Raw genomic sequence first — 21,159 nt, forward strand, 5'->3', positions numbered from 1 at the left:
TGTTCTCGAAATATTCTATTCGGGGGTCCGCTGATAGTGCACAGGTTACTCAGTTTAGTTACACGGGTTACTCACTAGTTACACAAGCGATACAGTCTAGTTTTACAGATTACTCAGTCTCGTTCCCCGGTACCCAGTAGCTTAATCTAGTTTCACAGGTTACAGGGTCTAATTATACAGGTTACTCGGTCTAATTACATAGGTTACACAGTCTGGTTAAACAGTTTACTCAGTCTAGTTATAGAGGTGACACAGAGAGAAAGTGAGGACTGCAGAAACTGGGGATTAGAATCGAGAGTGTTGTGGAAAAGCACAGCAAGTCAGGCAACATGAGAGGCGCAGGAAAAATCGACATGTCAAGAGTTTATACAGGTTACACAATCTAGTTATATAGGTTACACAGTTTACTCAATCTAGTTATCTTGGTTACCCGTCTAGTTACACAAGTTATTCAGTCTAGTTATGTAGGTTACACAGTCTAGTTACACAGGTTATTCAGTCTAGTTATGCAGTGTGGTTACACAGTCGATGTAACTCACTCTCTGGTTTACCGTCTGCTCCTTCCTCAGTAAGGGAGTCACAGTTTCACATTTTATGATTTCTAAAACAATGGCTCCGAAATTAAAGCGGCTGGATTCGAAAGGAATTGCCGAAAGGAGCGCTTTAAGCAGACGCCTGGAGCCCGGGCGGTGCGTTACTGCACAGGGGACGTCCTCCTCATTTTACAGAAGAGGATAATTTTTTATTTAGGGAATTCCGCTCGACAGCTATTTTAAACGGTTTGAATTTCTTTTAAAAAAAAGTAGCAGAAGATCAGCCCAGCTTCAGATAAAATTAATCTGCTTCAAGCTAAATTGGAAACACAAAACACAAAACCTTTTAGTACCTTTGGCACTCAAACTCACAATTTGCTAAGGATTTTTTTTTAAAAAGACTCCGTTTATATATTAAGGAGGGGGAGTATTTTTGGGCCGTGTTTCTGGACCATAACACCCCCCCCAGCCCCCCGCCACTCTTTATTTTTCTCTCCGGGAGGGGGAATAGGTGCGATTCAAAACTTGTTGTGAATTTCTGATCCTCTGCTCGTTGGTCAGGCGTGGGGCTCGATTGCAAAAGATGTCCCGGGCGAAACGGGACAGATTCGTAATCAAGGTGAAACTGGCAAAATGACAGTGTGAAACTGACAAGCTGCTTTAAATAACCCTCCCCGTAGTTAACATGAGCACTCCACTCCGCAGCAGAAACACCACCCTCCCTCTCTCCCCCACCCCCCCCCCCCCACCCCCAGCTGGATTTAGCCCACTCCTCCCCACAATCTACCCCAGTTTTGGAACGAATTCCGAGATCAAAAGGCGCTAGGTACTAAATAAAAACCTTTGAAAACAGCCACGGGTTCGCGTTCACCTCTACCTCGGCTGCCTCGCGTCGCATGCAGTTTGTATCTTCAGAATAAGAAATAAATAGCAAACTGTTGAGGTAATTAGTAACCAGCCCGCAGGCATGGGGAGTGGGGCAAAATCTTTTACGTCCCGTTATGGTTTTTACATTGACAAGGCGAGCGAGCTTGGCGTTGGGGTTCATTGCAAAACCCTGAGGGGGTTTATTTATTTTCTCTGTGACCTTTTCCTGTGGTATACAACAACAATAGCGGGGAAGCTCCCTTACCTGAGCATCCTGTCCACCTCAGCCCTTTGCTCGGCTCCTTCCTCGGTGTTCAGGGACTCCAGCTCCTTGAGGATCGGCGGGGTGTCGTAATCATCGCCGTCTTCGGAGGCTTCGTCCCCGGACAGTTTGCCTTTGCTGTGGCCGTTGGTCAGGCTGTGGAAGACGGCTTTGCCCTCCGCCGCCGCCGAGCCGTTCATCTTGAGCGGGGACACAGGGAGATTCTCCAGTTTCACCTCGAAGTTGCGAGAGGGCTCCAGGTCTTCCAGCGCCTGGATCAGGACATCTTTGGAAAGTCCGGAGCTTAGCAAAGCGCTGAGCAGCTCCTGCTGGAGAGATGTCAATTTGGACACCATGTTCCAAATAAATCAAAGGGGCTTTTTTTGTGTTATGTGTGTGTGTGTGTAAGAGAATATATACAGACGGACAGAGAGACAAACAGACCAATCGGATCCTCTGCCTTGCGAAACACAAAAAAATTATTTAAGAAGAGAGAATGCACCATCGGTTTCCCGCAGGCTGTCTAAACTGCCATGATCTTTCTTTGAGAAGAGATTATAAGAATATGCAAATAGACGGAAGTGTGTAGCTGGGGGTGTGTGTGTGTTGGTGGTTGCTGGTTGTGGGAGGGTAAAAGAAAAGGTCTTAGCGATATGCAAATCGCCACGGAGTGCCGCAGAGTGCGTTGGAGCAGCCGGCACCATGTGAACTCCGGCTCGTTGTGTTTACATTTGAACCTGCCACCTTTAATCCGCCTCTATTTATCGCTCCGCACCTAGTCAAAACGGTGAACTTTGGACTGCGCCGCGCACCAAAGTCCAGAGTGTGCTCAAACTACCAGCGGAATTGGAGGCACGGGGTATTTTTTTAAAACTGGAGGCTGGGGGGGAGGGGGGGGGGAGAGCAAAAGGAACACCGACGTCCGTTAAATACCAGGAGAAACGGTACAAGGAAATCCGATCACTCTAGTCTCTCGCCCTCTCCCTAACGCGCACATAAGCAAAGCGTTGGATTTCGCCTTTGAATGAAAACCATTCAGGTTTCCCAATTCGAAAAGGGGACAAATGGTCGCTGGCACAATAAATCTGTCTGATTTTGGTAGATTGGAATGGAAACAGGATTCGGTGGGGTGGGGGTGTGGCGAGGGAGAGTAGCAGGGCAATGAAATTCTTGGAGTTGGGTCTTTACATGAGCGGAAAGGCCGTTAGTCATACTGAGGGTATTCCTCATAAACACACTACCCCGTGTAAAATAACCCACAACCCCCCCCCCTCCACCAAAAATAAAAATCAGTGAGCACGAGAGGTTGAATTTGACATGTTATGAACAGTCTTGGTGAACATCATTCTGTTTTAATCTCATTTAGATTCGAATCCTTTGGCTGTTGAGTTGTGTCTGGGCGAGTTTTACTCTGGGCTGCCGACCATAGTTTGAAAGGACTGGATTGTTTGGCTCACGCTGTGAAAGGTGACGCTGTTTTGCTGTGTTTGTGGATGGTCTACTCTCTCAGGCTTCAGGAGACCCAGCTTTCCAAAATGTCAGAAGGATTAGTTCAAGGTTGCACATTTACAATTTATTTTTGGGGGGGGAGGATAAATTCAAATCTTGAATTGTAATATATGCTGTTAAAGTTACACTGTTAAATGGTACATCGCGAGGGCTAAAAGATCCATCGCTTAGAATTATTCAGGAATTATAAATGAAATGAGCACGTTCACCCTTAACCTCATTTCAAACAAATCCATGCAGACAGCTGCGAGTATGTTGTGTTTGTTTCAAAAAGATGAGCTTCTTTGTTTTAATTCGTTTTGGTTTTCAACATTTCAAGGTTTTGGTATCTGGGAATTAAAGCATCAAAATAAAACACCGACTTCCATGCACTTCGTCATATTTACAGATCTACAATTCCGAACCGAGCGGCCCTGGATATTTTCTTTCGGGAGCAGTAGTTCAAACGGATTCCTAAAACAATGTCCCTTCAGGAGGGCGCTAATGTCTCGATAGTTCACAACAGGTCCTAGGCCATACTTTACTGCAGTTTTATTGCCCCAAAGCTCCCCCTGACAATACTCCATCACACACACACACCCTCACTCTCCTGAATATATGTTGCTGGCAGGGTCAACAATGTCTGACTCTATCTCCCCTCTCGGCGATCAGCGAACAGTTACCCTCAAAATAAAACCCTTCAGCGACTATGCGTTCTTAATCAGATCTCCGGGTCAGCTTCTGGTTAAAATGCTTACTGTCATGAATTCGCTAAAATAAATTAATAAAATGAGGTTCCGGTGCAATTGCTGCTGACGGATAACCCATATTCTGTCCCTAAACTAATCCCTCGCTCAAACAGACTGGAGTTTTTGATTCTTAAAGTTTTTTTTTGAATGTCGTTCTGAATGTTTGTGTTTTATAAATTGAATCAAGTCTGTCCTATCAATGGTAAAAGAAAATCGATATGTCTTGACGGTATAAAAGCAAAAATAAAAGAATAGTTTTTTTTAGGTGGCTCCAGAGTGATTATGGAGTAGATCTGTTGGGGAAAAAAATACAAATAATTTCTCTCCAAGGGAAGAAATATACGAAATGACCAGGACATGTCCTTAGTAATGGGGGATACTAACGATTAACAAAAGTGCTCTTAATAACAGAGCTCGGGCCACAGTTTAAATCTCAGTTTATACAGAGCCCGGTTTGTTTTCGTTCAGAGTCAATTGTAGATTATTTTCCAATCCTGTATCCTTCCTGTTACTGGGGGATGAAGCTTGATGCAAAAGTATAAGTGGGGACAATTTGTAAACGTTCCCATTCACCCAATATGGCCTCTGTAACCTCTCAGATAACTGACTAAAATATAATTCCTCATCAAAAGGGGTAAAACATTCACTCCCACTTTATAACCCCGACTGAAATGTCAGCCAATTTTCTCAACTTCTTAAAGCAAAAACTGAACCTTTATTGATGCAACTTCCAGGCAGCGAACATTCCAAATTTGCGAGGTTTATGATTCTGCATTTCAATTTTTTTTCAAAAATGTCTTTAAACGCGAAATGGTAATCGAAGGTGTTGGTTAATTGCATCCTGAACAATGCATTCAACAGAAACGCTGGCAGGCTGTTAATGAACGTCTTCAGAAATCTGCCACATAAAAATCACTGAAACTGAAAACACCCGTTGCCCACTAACTCCCCAAAAGATACCACAACAAGCAGATCGATCGATAAAGTTGGGAACGGGTCAACGGCATGAGCGGATAAATCAATTATTTTTGTGTACATTGCCCATTTCTAGAGGGGAGGAGCTGCACAGCTTTGTTGACACGAAAACGGGGTCTCATTGGGGATTTGTTAAATAAACCTTGGGAGAAAGTCTTCTCTCGAACAGGAAAGTAAAAGCAAGGCAGAGGGAGAGAGAATCTGGCCTGTCATTTAAGCTACACATGTATTTGGATTATACAAGGTCAGCAGGCCCGGGCCATACAAATCGAAATGTTTGTATTTTATATTTCCTACTCCGAGCGGGGACACCTGGGCATTTATTATCTCTTCGGCTTCATGTATTAAAGCAGCAGCTTCTCTGTCGGAAACTCGACGGGATCTATACAAGGGCCACGCTAGGGCGAATTTGCTCCAGTGTTCTCGGTAAAGGAAACACGTCCTGTACTATGGTATAGTTCCTGAGAGTGGAATTACAGTCCTGTGAGATAATGAAATGGGGGTTTAACCATCTTTGTATATTTCAAATCTGCACCAGTCCGCACATCGGCAATGTACCAAGTATTCGTTCTTAGCGCTAGATACATACAGTAGGTGGACATTATTTATGTGTTAATAAAAGAGAGAGAGCGCGCTGAATGTTAACACAGCACCAATTCACAGCTCACTTGGAAACAAAATGCATTAAAACGACGTTAATCTCGAAAAACATTTCGTTAATTATGTAATCATCGAATATTTTTAAAAATACGTTTTGAAGAAATCATTTTGAAATTAACCACTTGGTTCTCTTCAGATCTGCTGATTTTCTCCAGCATTTTCTGCTTATATTGTACAAAATGCAATTCTGGGAACCCATCAAACTTTCTAGTAAAGGATACTAGTATTTTAAACATGTTTGTTCCCGTTTCTATTCCCCCGCCGTAGCTAGTTAGAGTGGACGCAACTTGCAAATAAACATTTTGACCTTGCAGGATCTCTACACCGATCGCTCCAACCACGAGTTGGCCTAAAGGCCGGAAGGGAGGGCTCACAAAAAAAAATAAAGAACTGATACAAGAGGGAGTTATAATTATATAGCGCGCCATTATGGTCACGCGGGTCGCCATGGAGCGATTTTCCAGCGATTTGACCTTCTGATAATTCCGCTGAATAGAGCGGTGACTGCCCCTTTAAATAAAAGCTCCCAAAACGCACAATACAGCCGCAGTTTATGTAATCAATCTCCAGGGAGAAGAGTCTCTGAATGGAGCCTTTTGTCACATCAATGTTATCACTCTCCATAATCTTGTAACTTTCCAAAATAGCCCTCTGCTTCTACAGAACAGCAAACAGGTAACTCCAGCGGGTTATCTCACCCAGCCTAGTGCGTTCTGACAGAACGCTTTTCGTTCATTTTTTTTTCAAATAAAGAGTTTCCATTTTTGTGTCCAGATGGCCTTTTCATTCATTGTAAATTGTCCCACGTTTACCAACATTTTACTTACTTCGCTGTTAAATAAGTAAGGCGTCTGTCTTCTGAACAGTAACGAATCAGCCCTGGAAATCCATCTTCAATGTGACTCCGCAAACAACATCAAAAATTGCTGGAGAAGCTCAGCAGGTCTGAAGAAGGGTCACTGGACTCGAAACGTTGACTCTGCTTTCTCTCCATAAATACTGCCAGAGCTGCTGATTTTCTCCAGCAATTTCTGATGTTGTTTGTTGCTGTATTTGAAGATGCCCTTTCAGAGCAGGTCCGTTCCAGTTTAGATCACAAACGATTTGGTCTGAAGAAGGACTGAAAACGCTAACTCTCGTTTCTCTCTCCACAGATGTTGCCAGACCTGTTGAGTTTCTCCAGCAATTTCTGTTTTATTTTGTTTGTTTCAGATCTCCAGTATCCGTAGTTTTTTTTGTTTTATATTAACGTGATTTTACTCAAGTCACTTCAAAACTCACGTTTAGGGCTTTACTGTTAATAATCTAAGGATTGACTCGGGGGAGACAAATCGTTTACGAATCAAGTCAAAGGGGTAATGAATTCAAACCAATATAATCGTACTCTTTGTGAAAGTTGGTGGAGCCTCTATGAGGCTTAGTTTGCCGATTTCTCTTGTACATTGTGTCAGCCTCGTTATTCCGTGAGTGGCAAAAGGAGGGTATTGAATGGAGGGTATTTAAAAACTTCTGACATGACACCTGGGCCAATGTGGGTGTTGGTATACAATTCAGTTCGGGCGAATTTTCGTAGAGATCGAATAACATTCACGGTCCTGTAGAAATTAACACAGGCAGCACAACTGCAGATCATTGAGTACAGGTATTATTGTTTCCTGTTATTGCTGGTTATCTTACACAAAGTACCGGGTGGGAAAATTCGTTCAGTTTCAGACTGGTTTGACAATTTGTTGCTAACGCAGTAAAGGAATACACGGATATTTTAAAGACATCCCTTCCAGTGAGGAGTTCAAACTGAAGGCATGAACGAGGGACATAAACAGCTGGAGAAGCAACAGCAGATGAGGATTACTGTGGATCCAGTTAAACAAAGAGAGATTTGAGAAAGGTGGAGAGTTCCCCGGGGATTCACGCTTTTAGAAATGAACGGGGATCTCATTTATTACAAAAAAATAGATTTATCAAGATCTTGTTCGTTTGGTCATTTTCACAGCCTTGGGAAAAACTGGGTTTCTGTAGTACACGAGGTGCCATTTCCAACCCAGATACTGATCTCAGTGTTTCCGCTGGGTCTCACTTTATTTGTCAGTGAAGAACCTCAATTGTGGAGAAGCACGGTCAGAGCAATCGAAACCGATTTTATAACGTGTAGCTTGCAAGGCTCCTAACCCCAGTGTGGGGTAAAGGTCAGCATGGGGTTAATAACTAAGGGGCTCCTTTTTTTAGCGAGAGCTGGGCTTTGACGATAGTGGCGTTACTAGAATGGTGACTGCATGCTTGAGTCCCAGCCAGGGGCAGGTAGGGCAGAGGAGGAGATGGGGGGAGGGGGGGCGACGGCTGCCCCATTTACCCTCCCTCATTTGGACACTCCTGTAATCTGGGCCTGGTTTGCCCGGGCAGAGTTTCTGCAAGTTGCTGAGGGCTACACGTGACATTGGCCCTCAACTCAACACTGACTGGAGATGAAGCGCTCACCGCTTCAAAACACCTTCGAATTGGAATTGGAATTAGCTTCATTGTCAGTGCCCCAAACCGCTCGCTGACTGCTGTTTGGCTTTGTCTAAAGTTTCACCTTCTGCTTTCTCCTGGCGGTGGGGGCTGGTGTTCGCAAACCGCTTGTCCCCAAAGCCTCTGATCTCAAGCTACTGTCATAGTAAAGACGCCTTACTGCGTGAGTGTGTCTGCATTAATATCTGCAGCTTATACTGTGTCATAGCAAAGACGCCTTACTGAGTTGTCAAAGTCAGTTCGCAAAGGGAATTCCTTCAAACTCTCTGGTTTCGATCGCTTTCAATGGCCACTTCGAAGTATTTCAAACATTTTCGAAAATCCTTAACAGGTTGGAAAGCCGGCTTAGTTCTCCCCGTTTGAGACCAGAGTCTGTCAACAAGAATGCGGTGCGGAGTTTTACTGCAGACTTCTCCTTGCCTCAGAAACAGACCTTTTCTGCACCACTGGCTGGTATACAAACTGAAATATTTTTGTTCAAGGGACATGGTCACCCCTGATAAGGCCAGCTTTCGCTGTCCATCCATAAGGGCCCCACATCTACATGACTTGGTAGGTTATTGCAGAAGGCAGTGAAGGATCATCCACATTGCTGTGGGTCTGGAGTCACATTTAGGACAGACCAGGTAAGGACGGCAGATTTCCTTTCTCAAGGGGCATCTGTGAACCAGATGGGTTTTGACAACAATTGAATGGTAAATGTCATGACCAGGTGGACTTTCCATTTCAAGTTTATTAAAAGAATTCAAATTCATTTCCTCAAGGCATTTTTTGGGCCTTTGGTTTACTATTGCATTACTATATGCTACTATCTCTACTAAGGTGTTCATAGAACCCCATCAGTGTGGAAATAAGCCGTTCAGCCCATCAAGTTTGCACTGACTCTAGGAAGAGCCTCCGGCCCAGACCCATTCTTCCACCCTATCCCCTTAACTGCACATTTTTGGTGGCTAACCTAGCCTGAATGCTCCTGGATACTATGGGGCAATTCACCTTGGCCAAACCAATGTGTTCAGTGAACTCTAATTCAAACTTCCAGTCAGAAGGTAATAAATGGTTCACCTGAAGTAAACTCATTTAACAACTGGTCCAACCTGAGAGTTTAGTTGTTGCATAAATACTACAGCCATCTGCAAGCCTGAAACAATGAAATATTGTCATTTCACAATGAATCCATTTAAACTCTCTCATCCTTCTGTTGTGGCTTTATGCCTTCCTATCTATAGTATCTGTACACTCCTACAAATCTGGCAGCTTGCTCCTCTCTGATTTTAATGTTGAACATCAGCTGTCTTAGCCTTAAACTCTGGAGTGTCCTTTCCCAATCTCTCTCCTCCTTTAAGGTTCCCCTGAAGACACGTCTCTTGTGATCAAGTTTTGAGTCATCTGCTTTCCTATCTCTTTATATGGCTGGATGTCAATGTTAGTTTGACCACACTCCTGTGAAACACATTGGAATGTTTGTATTATGTTAAAGGTGCCATGTAAGTTAACATTAGAGTCATACAGCATGGCAACAGATGTTTCGGTCTAACCAGTCCCTGCCAACCACAATCCGAACCTATCCCTCTAAACGTTTCTTATTCATGTACTTATTCAAATGTAACTGTACCCACATCTGCCAGTTCCTCTAGAAATTCGTTCCACACAAAAACCACTCTGCAAAAAAAATTGACCCTTGTGTCATTTTTAAATGTTTCTCCTCTTACCTTAAAAATATGCCCCCTAGTTTTGAACTCCCCTACTTTAGGGAAAAGACCATTGTCATTCACCTTATCTATGCCCTTTATGGTTTTATAAACTCCAGCAAGGTCACCCTCAACCTTCTACTCTCCAGTGTAAAAGTTCCAGGCTTTCCAGTCTATATTGAAAGCGCAAATCCTCCAGTCCTGGCAACATCCTGGTAAATCTTTTCTGAACCCTCTCCAGTTTAATAGTATCCTTCCTATAACAGGGTGACCAGAACTGCGCACAGTACTCCAGAAGAGGCCTCACCAACATCCTGTACAACCTCAATATATTGTCTGAACATTGTTGTTGTTGCTGAGTGGCCTCATTCCAATTGCCCAGGATTACATCTGGCAAGGAGCTTCAGTCCCAAGCTATGTGGCCGCTGTGCTGATCTGCATCTGTCTTGCAGCAAATACAAAGTGCAGCCAGCCAGTTACAACAGTGTCAGCACAAAGCAACAAGCTCACTGTTTTTATGAGCAGTTTGCATTTTCCTTTCTTCGTATGTGCCAGCTGCTCAGCTAAGACTTTTACAGCTAAAAATACATTTCAGTGTTTGGTTGGAATGGAGTGATGTCAGCAGGTCTTATGCGGACCTACTGTATGCACACGCCTGTTGTCTTAAAGGGCCAGGCCCTCCATAATTTGTACTTTTATATTCAGAGCATGCTGTATGCTGGCACACTGAACTGCATGGAAGAAGCCTGGAACTCTATTCTGTAAAACTTTTATTATTTTTAATAATATATTTTTATTAAGAAAAAATAGATTTTTAAATATTACAACAAATACAAAACAATGCAATTCAAAACAGTACAAAAATAGTACAAAACTAAACCCAAATAATTAAAAACAAACCCAGCCCATCCTCCTATACGAATGCATAAACATATATAGAGAAGTATAAAATATAAAAAAAACTAAACTAACTATTTAACTAACTAAATAAATACCTAACAACAAACAAATAAATAGTAATAACTCAGCCCAGCCAAACAAAATACTCATTCATTCACAGTTCCTCCTCCCTGGATATTGGACTCATGAAACACAATCGTTACGGATATATAAAAGCCCTTGTTAGTGTGGCAGATAAATCTGTGTCCAGGTATTTCAAAAAGGGTTGCCATGTCTTGTAAAAATTCTCAGTTTTGTGGTGTACCATATTTGTGAGAAAATCCAGGGGAATATGCTCCATAACAATCTTCCGCTAACCCAACAGGCCTGGGGTGGGGTGGGGGGAGTGGGGGGGCGGGGGGGGGGTGGGGGTGGGGAGGGGTGGGGTGGGAGGTTTCTGATATCCAAACTTGCAAGATATTCTTCCTTGCACAGAATGTAAGAATATTGAAAAGTTTTGCCTTATGCAAGTCTGCAGGAAATACAATGGCTAGGCCCAAAAGGAGAGAAATAGGGTCCTTCTTCACCCCTACACCTAAAATCCTCTCCATTGCACCCACCACAGTGCTCCAATATGTTTGAAGCCTGCCACAAGACCAAAGACAATGGGTAAGAGTACCCGTGCAGACCTTGCACTTGGGGCATACTGAAGATACCCCTGGTTTAAATTTTGACAAACAGTCTGGGGCTAAGTGGACCCTGTGGAGAATCTTCAACTGTAAAGCATGGGTCCTATTGCAAATTGATATCTTCCTTGCATTCTCCCAAATATCCTCCCAAGCCTCTGAAGAAACTTCAACACCCAGCTCTCTCTCCCACATCTTGCAGAGTCGATCAGACGCATCTGAAGTGGCACCCCCAATTGGTGATATAGAGTACTGACAGTGTACTCTTAGCCCTTAGTACCCCTCTTTCTATGTCAGATTTGTAGGGATCAGTCAAAAGTGTGGTCTTTTTTTGAATAAAATCCCTAACTTGAAAAAAACGAAAGAGGTCTCTATTAGGTAACTCGTACTTCCGTACTAACTGATCAAAGGACATCCTTACATCTCCCTCAAATAAATCACCCATGCAAGATATACCCCTAGCTGCCCAACGTTTAAATCCTGAATCTATCATACCTGGTTGAATACCCGGCATACCCACTAAAGGTGTAAACAAAGATGTTTTGCCAATATTACCTTCCCTCGGCCGAATTGCCCTCCATGCTTTAACAGTATTGATGACTATTGGGTTATGGCAATATTCCCTAACTGTCCTCACCTTGTCCAAAAACAGCAAACTGGTAAGGGGGCGCCTTGCCTGGGAGACTTCGATATCTAGCCATATCGAAAGAGGGTCCCCACAAACCCAATCACTTACGTCGGTCAAAAGCGAGCTTAATTGGTAATTTTTAATGTCCGGAAAGTCTACTCCCCCCAATCTGTGAGGCAACTGCAGTTTAGCTAACTTAATGAAGGGCCGTTTACGGTGCCAGATAAAGGAGCTGAACCAACTGTTCAGTCTCCTGAGTGTTTATTTATTGAAAATCAGGGGAAGCAAACGAGGGAGAATATTCATCTTAATAAGCACTATCCGACCCAACCATGAGCCTGGAAGTACCTCCCATCTTTGGAGATCTTGTTTAATTTTTTCAAAGAATTGAGTAAAATTGGCTTTGAACAGCCAATCCAGAACTGGAGTAATGAATATGCCCAAATACACAAAACCCCCTCGTGACCACCTAAATGGGAATCTATAGTCACTCTCAAGGGCCAACTCTTTCGTAAGACCCCATAGGCATAGCCTCTGATTTAGCAAAATTAATCTTATACCCTAAAAAAGCGCCAAACGCGTGAATGCATTGTATCCGGCAAAGCACTGAGACTGCTGGATTTGTCAAGAAAATTAGAACATCATCTGCATACAGCGAGATCTTATATAATTTTGACCCCACTTCTGGAGCTGATATATCGAGATCCCCATGAACGGCCTCTGCCAACGGTTCAATCACCAACGTAAAAAGTAATGGTGAAAGGGGACAGCCCTGCTGGTGCCCCTAGAAATATTAAAATTGCTTGATCGTACCCTGTTGGTAATGACTGCAGCGAGGGGTACACTGTAGAGAACATTTACCATCTTATGAAAACTTCACCCAGACCAAACCGGTCTAGATTATAGAAAAGGTACGGCCACTCAACTCGGTCAAATGCCTTCTCTGCATCTAAAGAAATCACCAATCTCTGTATTGACTGCTGTTGGCATGCTTGAATTACGTTAAGCAGCCTCCTAACATTATTGGAGGATCTGTGACCCTTTATGAAGCCCGTCTGATCCTCTTTAATAATAGAGGGTAACATAGTCTCCAGCCTTAAAACCTTTAGTTTTTACAAACGTCTGATTGCTCTGCTATCCCTCTGCAAACATTGGAAATTTAGGGCCAGCTCTTTCTCAACTTGCATTGTAAAGTTAGGAGGGCCCCTCTATGCACGTAACAATCCTTTTGCTAGCAGGATAAAGCAAGATTGGAGTGAGGCCACATTACACAGCTGAAAATTATATTCACGCACAAATCATTTGTCTGAATCACTTTTATTATGATTCTATCATAGGATGTGAGTACTGCAGAACAGGCCAGTGTTTTGTCGCCCATCCTTAATTACCCTTCAGAAGGTGATGGGGGCTAAGGCTGCCATATTGAACCACTGCAGTTCATGTGTTGTACCTAGCAGCATTGAAGAAAACAATGATATAGTTTCCGTTCAAGATAGTGTGTGCCTTGGAGCGAAACATGACCAACAAAAGAGAAGCTTGAACTAATCAGAACAAAGCTGCCCACTTAATTGACACTCCATCCACCATCTTCAATATTCACTCTCTTCACTGCTGACCCAGAACTGTCGAACTATCTCCCATCTACACGATGTGCTGCAGTAACTCATTATTCCCCCTTTGACAACACCTCTCAAATCTGTAAACTCCAACACTGGGAAGGATAAGAGCAACAGATACATGGGAGCACCTCCAAGTTCTCCTCCAAGTCACTTACCATTCTGCCTTGGAAATATATTGCTATTCCTTCACTGTGGCTGGGTCAAAATCAGAACTTCCCATGAACTGCAATAGTTCAACAATTCAGCTCACCACCACCTTCTCAACGGCAATTAAGAGTTGGGCAATAAATGTTAGCTCGAACAATGACATCTAAATACCAAGAATACATCAAAATAAGATGAATAAGATAGCCCACCAAGCAATTCCCATTTCCAGATGTGCCATTTTTCCACCCCTTTTTAGATCATCAGTTTTGAAAGTGCTATTGAAAGATTTAAAGTAATAATATAAATTTTACACCAGTTGGTTTGGAAGATAAAAATATAGAAAAATGACAGGTCGGTAAAGTCTGGCTAGTCCACCAAACGTTCCCAAACTCCGGAAATACCATAACAGTTACTTCCTATTCCAAAGCCATGAAAACTCTTTGTCAAAGCCAGAATGGACAAAATGGGGAGTCGATGGCCTAGTGGCATTATTGCTGGACTGTTAATCCAGAGACCAGATAATGTCTGGGGACCTGGGTTCGAATCCCGCCATGGAAACAGGTGGAATTTGAATTCAAGAAATATCTGGAATTGGGAATCTAATAACTACAATAAATCCGTTATCAACTGTGAGGAAAAACCCATCTGCTCTCCAATGCCCTTTAGGGAAAGAAATCTGCCATCCTTACCTTGTCTGGCCTACATGTGATTCCAGCAATGTGGTTGACTCTCAACTGCCCTCTGGACAATTAGGGATGGGCAATAAATGCTGCCTGCCCAGTAAAGCTTTCATCCCATAAATGAATAAAAAAGAAAAGATGTCAATGGCCAACTAGGGAAAGCTAGCATTCTAAAAAAAATCTGCAGCTTGATCAGATGGGCCAATGGGCTGAGAAGTGGCAGATGGAGTTTAATTCAGATAAATGTGAGGTGTTGCATTTTGGGAAAGCAAACCTCAGTAGGACTTATACACTTAATGGTAAGGTCCTGAACAAAGAGACCTTGGAATGCAGGTTCATAACTCCTTGAAACTGGAGTCGCAGGTAGATAGGATAGTGAAGAAGGTGTTTGGTATGCTTTCCTTTATCGGTCAGAGTATTGAGTACAGGAGTTGGGAGGTCATGTTGCGGCTGTACGGGACATTGGTTAGGCCACTGTTGGAATATTGCATGCAATTCTGGTCTCCTTCCAATCAGAAAGATGTTGCGAAACTTGAAAGGGTTCAGAAAAGATTTACAAGGATGTTGCCAGGGTTGGAGGATCTGAGCTACAGGGAGAGGTTGAATAGGCTGGGGCTGTTTTCCCTGGAGCGTTGGAGGCAGAGGGGTGACCTTACAAAGGTTTATAAAATAATGAGGGGCATGGATAGGATAAATAGACAAAGTCTTTTCCCTGGGGTGGGGGAGTCCAGAACTAGAGGGCATAGGTTTAAGGTGAGAGGGGAAAGATATAAAAGAGACCTAAGGGGCAACTTTTTCACACATAGGGTGGTACCTGTATGGAATGAGCTGCCAGAGGAAGTGGTGGAGGCCGGTACAATTACAACATTTAAAAGGCATCTGGATGGGTATATGAATAGGAAGGGTTTGGAGGGATATGGGCCGGGTGCTGGCAGGTGGGATAAGATTGGGTTGGGATATCTGGTCGGCATGGATGAGTTGGACCAAAGGGGTCTGTTTCTGTGCTGTACATCTCTATGACTCTGTGACTCTATGACCCTCAAGTCACTCGAGGAAAAAACAAATCGCACGGTTTTAATCTTTTGACTCAATGAACAAGAAAAAACCCTCAAATAGTAAAAACAACAGAAGTCGTCATATACCTGATAGGAGAATGATGTTAGAGCTCAAAGATAACTTGATTTTGTAACCTATCATGTTAAATTGATTAATTTTACTAGTTATAAATTGCTTATCAAATCAAAGGCACAAGCATGGTGATTTGAAGGAGGGAAATAATATAATTAGTGATATAGCCATTGACTAGGGAATCATATTATTAGTGTTTGTGTGGTTTCAGAGAAAAGGAAATACCAGTGACAGAAACAGAGAGAGAAAAACAAAGGCATGGTGTGAAGTGGTGATTAACTGGTAATGTTTACAAAGCCAAAAACCACAAGATGCCAATGAGGTTGGAATGTTAAAAAACACAATTTTCTAGTAAATCTGTTCAGAGATGTTATGACACACCAGGTGGGAACAGGGGCAGCCTCGACCTGGGTTAAAGGTAGGGATGCTACCACTCCATCACAAGAGCCACTAAATAGAGGACTACGCAATGAGAAGCAAAAACAGAAACAAAGACCAACTTAGAGGCAAGGCGTTTGTGAAATTGGAGGGAGAACAATAAAAGGAACAGCAATCTCTAATGGCACAAGTGGAGTAAATAGTCAAGGTAAGTGGTTAAGAACTAACCTGGCAAGTGACAGGAAGCTCGTATCGGAATACCACAAGGATCAGATTTGGGTCCATTGTTTTTTTCAGTTTTTTATCAGCAACCCTGACACAGGAATAGGGTGCAACATTTAAAGTTTGCAAATGGTATAAGCCTGGCAAAATAGTAGATGGTGATGTGAATATAGCTAAAGGTGTCGGAATGTCATCCATGATGGTGAAATGGTCAGAAGCACGGCAGTTAAGAGGTCAATGTGTAGAGATGTGCAAAGAGATGCACTTTGTGGGTGCTAATATGGAAAGACAGTGTGACAAGTGGCATAACTGTGAAAAGTATAGATGCGCAGAGAGACTTCAGAGTTCGTATAAGAAAAATAACCTTAAAGTTAGCACAGCAACTTCATAATGTGGGTTAAAAAACACAGAGTCATAGAGATGTACATCACGGAAACAGACTAAATTATGAGTTACTTGGGTTTATTAATTGTGGAATATGAACAGAAAATTAGCATTGATAGAACTTGATTAATTGGATTTGTTCTTAGCTTAAGTAGTGCAGAGCATTCTGGGTCTCACACTTCAAGAAAAATGTAAAGGTATTAGAAAGAATATCAGGGTTTACCAGGATGTCACCAGGAATAAGGAACTTCAGGCGTAAGGGCAGGGGCTTGAAAAAGTTAGGTAAATTACCTTCCGTCCATATTCCAGAAGGGCACTCCTTGAATTGTCACTAAAGCCCTCGGCTAATAGTCTGAATACAAATGGCTGTGTCAGACAGTGAAATTTGAATTCTCTAAAAATCTGGAACTAAAAGCTGTAATGTAACCACAGTTATAGAAATCCATTTGATTCACCAATGTCCTTTAGGAAAGGAAATCTATCATCCTTACCTGGTCTGGCCTATCCATGACTCCAGACTCACAGCAATGTGATTGACTCTTAACTGCCCATGCTGAAATTATTTAGAGAGTCAACCAGTTTCAGGGCAGCTAAAAATGGGCAGCAAATATGCCCACAGCTCATGCCATAGTAGTAAAAAGATGACCAAATAGAGGCTTTCAACATTATGAGATATTTTGATAAAGTAGAGGGAGGAAGCCTATGCCTTCTTGTGAAAAGGTCAGGACAGGGGGCAATAGGTTCAAATTCTTTGGCAAAACAAATTTAGGGGGATGATGAGAACAGTAAGCATCTGGAATGTTTTACCTCATACAGTGGGGGAGGCTGACTCTATGAATAATTTTAAAAGGTTAGCAAGGTATTTACATAGAAACATAGAAAATACGAACAGGATAGGCCATTTGGGCCTTCAAGCCTGCTCTACCATTCAATATGATCATGGCTGATCATCCAACTCTGGACTCTTAATCCCCTTAGACTTAAGAGCTACATCTAACTTCTTCCAACACATTTAATGTTTTGGCCTTAACACTTTTGAGGATGAAGCAACTCTAGGTTAATGGAAAAACAACTAAGAGGAATGAACAACTAAGCTCAACAAGCAAGGACATGGCAGGCTGAATGGCCTCATTCTGTGCTGTACATTTCAATTGTTTGACAAACAGTGCAGTTTGTATGGTCTGTAGTTGCTGGGCACCACATAGGACTTACTGGAACATTACTTCTTAAAATAATATGAACGGTGAGCCAAACAGAAACTATCTCTGAGTTGTCCCTGGGCACTTAAAATATAAAATTAAATTCAGGAAAGTAAATGCATTTGAGTTCAAAGTGCATTGTGTGAAATTTATAACAAATGCAACATGAAACATTTCTTCTACAAAGATATTAATTTTCAGGATTATGATCATCCATAAATCAGCTGCAAAGAAATACTGTTGAATGCATCGACACTTTCATTATTAATAAAACAGGGCAATTTCAATTGGCTCATGTGAAATATTAAAATATTGCCTATCATGGCTTTGACATGTTAGAGTCCTTTTCAAAGATTTTCAACTTAGAATAACTTGTTGAGATTTTTGACGATCATATCTGTACAAGATGGAACAGATCAGTTCTAAAATAAAGATGTTACAAGATGAACACAATGTTCTAACATGCTGGATAAGTCACAGATGTGTATTTGTGTCTCATGTAATGAATTTCTAACCTTGTTATGATGAATGTGTGGAGTAAAAAATTATGTGTTTTCAAATAGGGATGGGCAAGGAAATAATTGGGAGAGTGAATCACCTTGAACTGTTCTCAGGTACAATCAGAGATTATTCACTGACAGCATTTGCAGGTAACAAGAATGCATGGTTAAGCAGGAAGTGGGAAAGAAAGTGAAAAAGGAATGTTTAATGCATGCATATGCTGGAACTTCAGTGGATCTGACAACAGTTTAAATTCAGAGCAAAGTACACAATATGGGGCAACATTTAAGGTGAGAGGGGAAAAGTTTAAAAGGGAACTAAGGGGCAATTTTTTCACACTGAGGGTGGTGCGTGTATGGAATGAGCTGCCAGAGGAAGTGGTGGAGGTTGGTACAATTGCAACATTTAAAAAGCATCTGGATGGTTATATGAAGAGAAAGGGATTAGAGGGATATGGGCCAAATGCTGACAAATGGGACGAGGTTAATTTGGGATATCTGATCAACATGGACGAGTTGGACAGAGGAGTCTGTTTCAATGCTGTATAGCTCGATGACTCTATTTAGGACAAACACAGGAAAGTACCACTAGAATGAATTAGATTACCAGATATTTTTCTTTGAATTTTTGCCATGAAAATCTGACAAGATTATCAGCATTCTCTTAAAACAATTATGGCCATGCATACATAATGATTTACCAAGACGGCCTCAAACGAGAGAACATACTTACAATCCGTTTTGAAAGGGGGCACAATGGCTGAATGGTAATATCACTGGACTATTAATCCAGAGAGTTGGACGATATTCCGGGGACCTGTGTTTGAATCCTGCCATGGTAGATGATTGGAATTTGAATTCAACTTTTCTTAAACATCTGGAATTAAGAGTCAAATGATGACTGTGAAACCAATGTCAATTGTTGAAAAACGCATCTGGTTCACTAACACCCTGGAAGGTTGGAAACTGCCCTCCTTATCTGGTCTGGCCTGCATGTGACTCTAGATGCACACCAATGTGATTGACCCTTCACTGCCCTTGGCCAATGCTGGTCTAGCCAGTAATATCTATATCCCATGAATGAATAAAAAATGTATTGAACAGAGAAAATGTTCACAAATGCATTTAGTGCTCAATCTGTTAATGGCTATAGAGCAAAATTCTGAGTTTTGACACTCAAATTCTCACAGCAAGTTTCATAATCTCTTTTGGAATGTTAATTTGTTAATAATTAAATTGAATGAAAGATGATTGCAAAATTATTGATTTCATGAGCTTTATTTAGAGAGCTGCATAATCAGAGCTGCTGCACTTTATATGACATGATAAACTGAGAGGCAACATCAAATGGTCATTATAAGAAGATCTAATGACAGTGCTCAAATATGAGAAGGAATTTCACTGCACCGTGGGTTTTTTCCTCCTGGATCTTGCTGTGCAATAAAATGACTGACATTTATATTCCCTTTGTAGCTACACATAGCCAGCTTCTAAATGTTCAGCACCATTTTTTGCACACCCTCATCTGAAGCAGTCAGGAAGCTCGGCCACTTCCAAGCTTGGACTTCCTGGTCGCACGCCACTGGAGAGCTCTTCCCCGAGGCAGTCATTTCGTAGGCTGGCTCAAGTCAACTGTCCAGTTAAGGACAACAAAGGAGTTCCTGAGGTGTCAGGCTTGGTCAGGGGGCTGACAGCCTTCGTAGGTCAACAGTCCCCATAAGCTGGACAGGGAGCCTCTGCTACAGGGTGGACCCTGTAAGTGCCCCAATCACAGCACTGACTCAATTGAAATGAAATAAAGACAAACTTGTCCCACAGCCACCAGGCCTCCCCATGGAGGGAGTGCCACTCCACAGAATGACCTGCAGCTACACCTGTGGCCCCCTCTTACAGATCAATTGTGGTTGGGGTGAGAGAAGGTCTTACTGAATAAATGTTGCGGGTTTTCCAGCCCAATCTCTCCGGGTCAGGCCCTCATCAGATCTCAGACCAGGCCTATCCATTACCAGGAAGATTCCCAGTGAAGTCCCTGTCAGCCCAAACATGGTCAGTCAATTATTCATATTGACCTCCCATCACCTCTGGGGATAGAGATTCTTGGGTGGGTTCTGGAGGAAATGTGGGGGTCCACAATACTAAGAAATCTGAATTTTGTCCTCCAGGTTCTGCCTTCAAGACCTGTACCAGAAACAATCCATCCAGTATATTTAACACTGGTCAAGACCTCCATCATGCCGTCCAGGCTCCTGTATGGCTTCAGCTTTGGTTGTGCCAGCATCTGAAAGTAACATCCAAATTCCACCAACAAGTTTTATTTCAAATATGGATAACAATATGATAAGACACATGGGCAGAAGTAGGCCATTCAGCCCCTCAGATCCACTCCGCCATGGCTGAAGTAATAATCCTCAACTCCACTTTCCTGCCTTTTCCCTATAAATGGTCATTCCCTTCCTGAGTAAAAATCTATCTTAACCATCAGATACCTGTTTTAGTGATGCTGATTGAGCGATGGATAATAGCTAGGAGACTAGGATTGCTGTACTGCTGTTCTTTAAGATGGGAAGCCTTCAGAAATGAGATAACGAGAATCCAGAGAAAGTATATTCCTGTTAGGGTGAAAGGAAACGCTGGTAGGTAAAGGGAATGCTGGATGACTAAAAAAGTTGAGAGTTTGGTTAAGAAAAAGAAGGAAACATATGTCAGGTATAGATAGGATAGATTTGAGTGAATCCTAAGAAGAGAATAAAGGCAGTAGGAGTATACTTAAGAGGGAAATCAGGAGGGCAAAAAGGGGACATGAGATAGCTTTGGCAAATAAAGTTAAGGAGAATGGAAAGGATTTTTACAAATACATTAAAGACAAAAGGATAACTAGGGAGATAATAGGTACCCTCAAAGGTCAACAAGGCAACCTTTGTGTGGAGCCGCAGAAAATGGGGGAAGATATTAAAACGAGTATTTTGCATCAGTATTTGC

The 21,159-nt window shown here is 42.3% G+C and overlaps 1 protein-coding gene across 8 annotated transcripts in view; it reads right to left on the reverse strand.

The window, feature by feature from the left end:
- hnf1ba (HNF1 homeobox Ba) overlaps positions 1–21,159 on the reverse strand; it is a 155,324-nt gene that overhangs the window by 100,749 nt on the left and 33,416 nt on the right. For 7 of the 8 annotated variants that reach the window (XM_072589801.1, XM_072589797.1, XM_072589799.1 and 4 more), the window contains exon 1: positions 1,666–2,488. The exons of the other annotated variant lie outside the window; for it this stretch is intronic. In XM_072589801.1, the coding sequence (XP_072445902.1) occupies positions 1,666–2,018 (353 nt within the window). In that variant the 5' untranslated portion in view covers positions 2,019–2,488. Of the gene's footprint in view, positions 1–1,665; positions 2,489–21,159 lie in introns of those variants that run through there. 8 annotated transcript variants of the gene reach the window in all.

Source organism: Chiloscyllium punctatum, chromosome 19 (assembly GCF_047496795.1).
Source record: "Chiloscyllium punctatum isolate Juve2018m chromosome 19, sChiPun1.3, whole genome shotgun sequence".
NCBI classification, from domain to species: domain Eukaryota; kingdom Metazoa; phylum Chordata; class Chondrichthyes; order Orectolobiformes; family Hemiscylliidae; genus Chiloscyllium; species Chiloscyllium punctatum.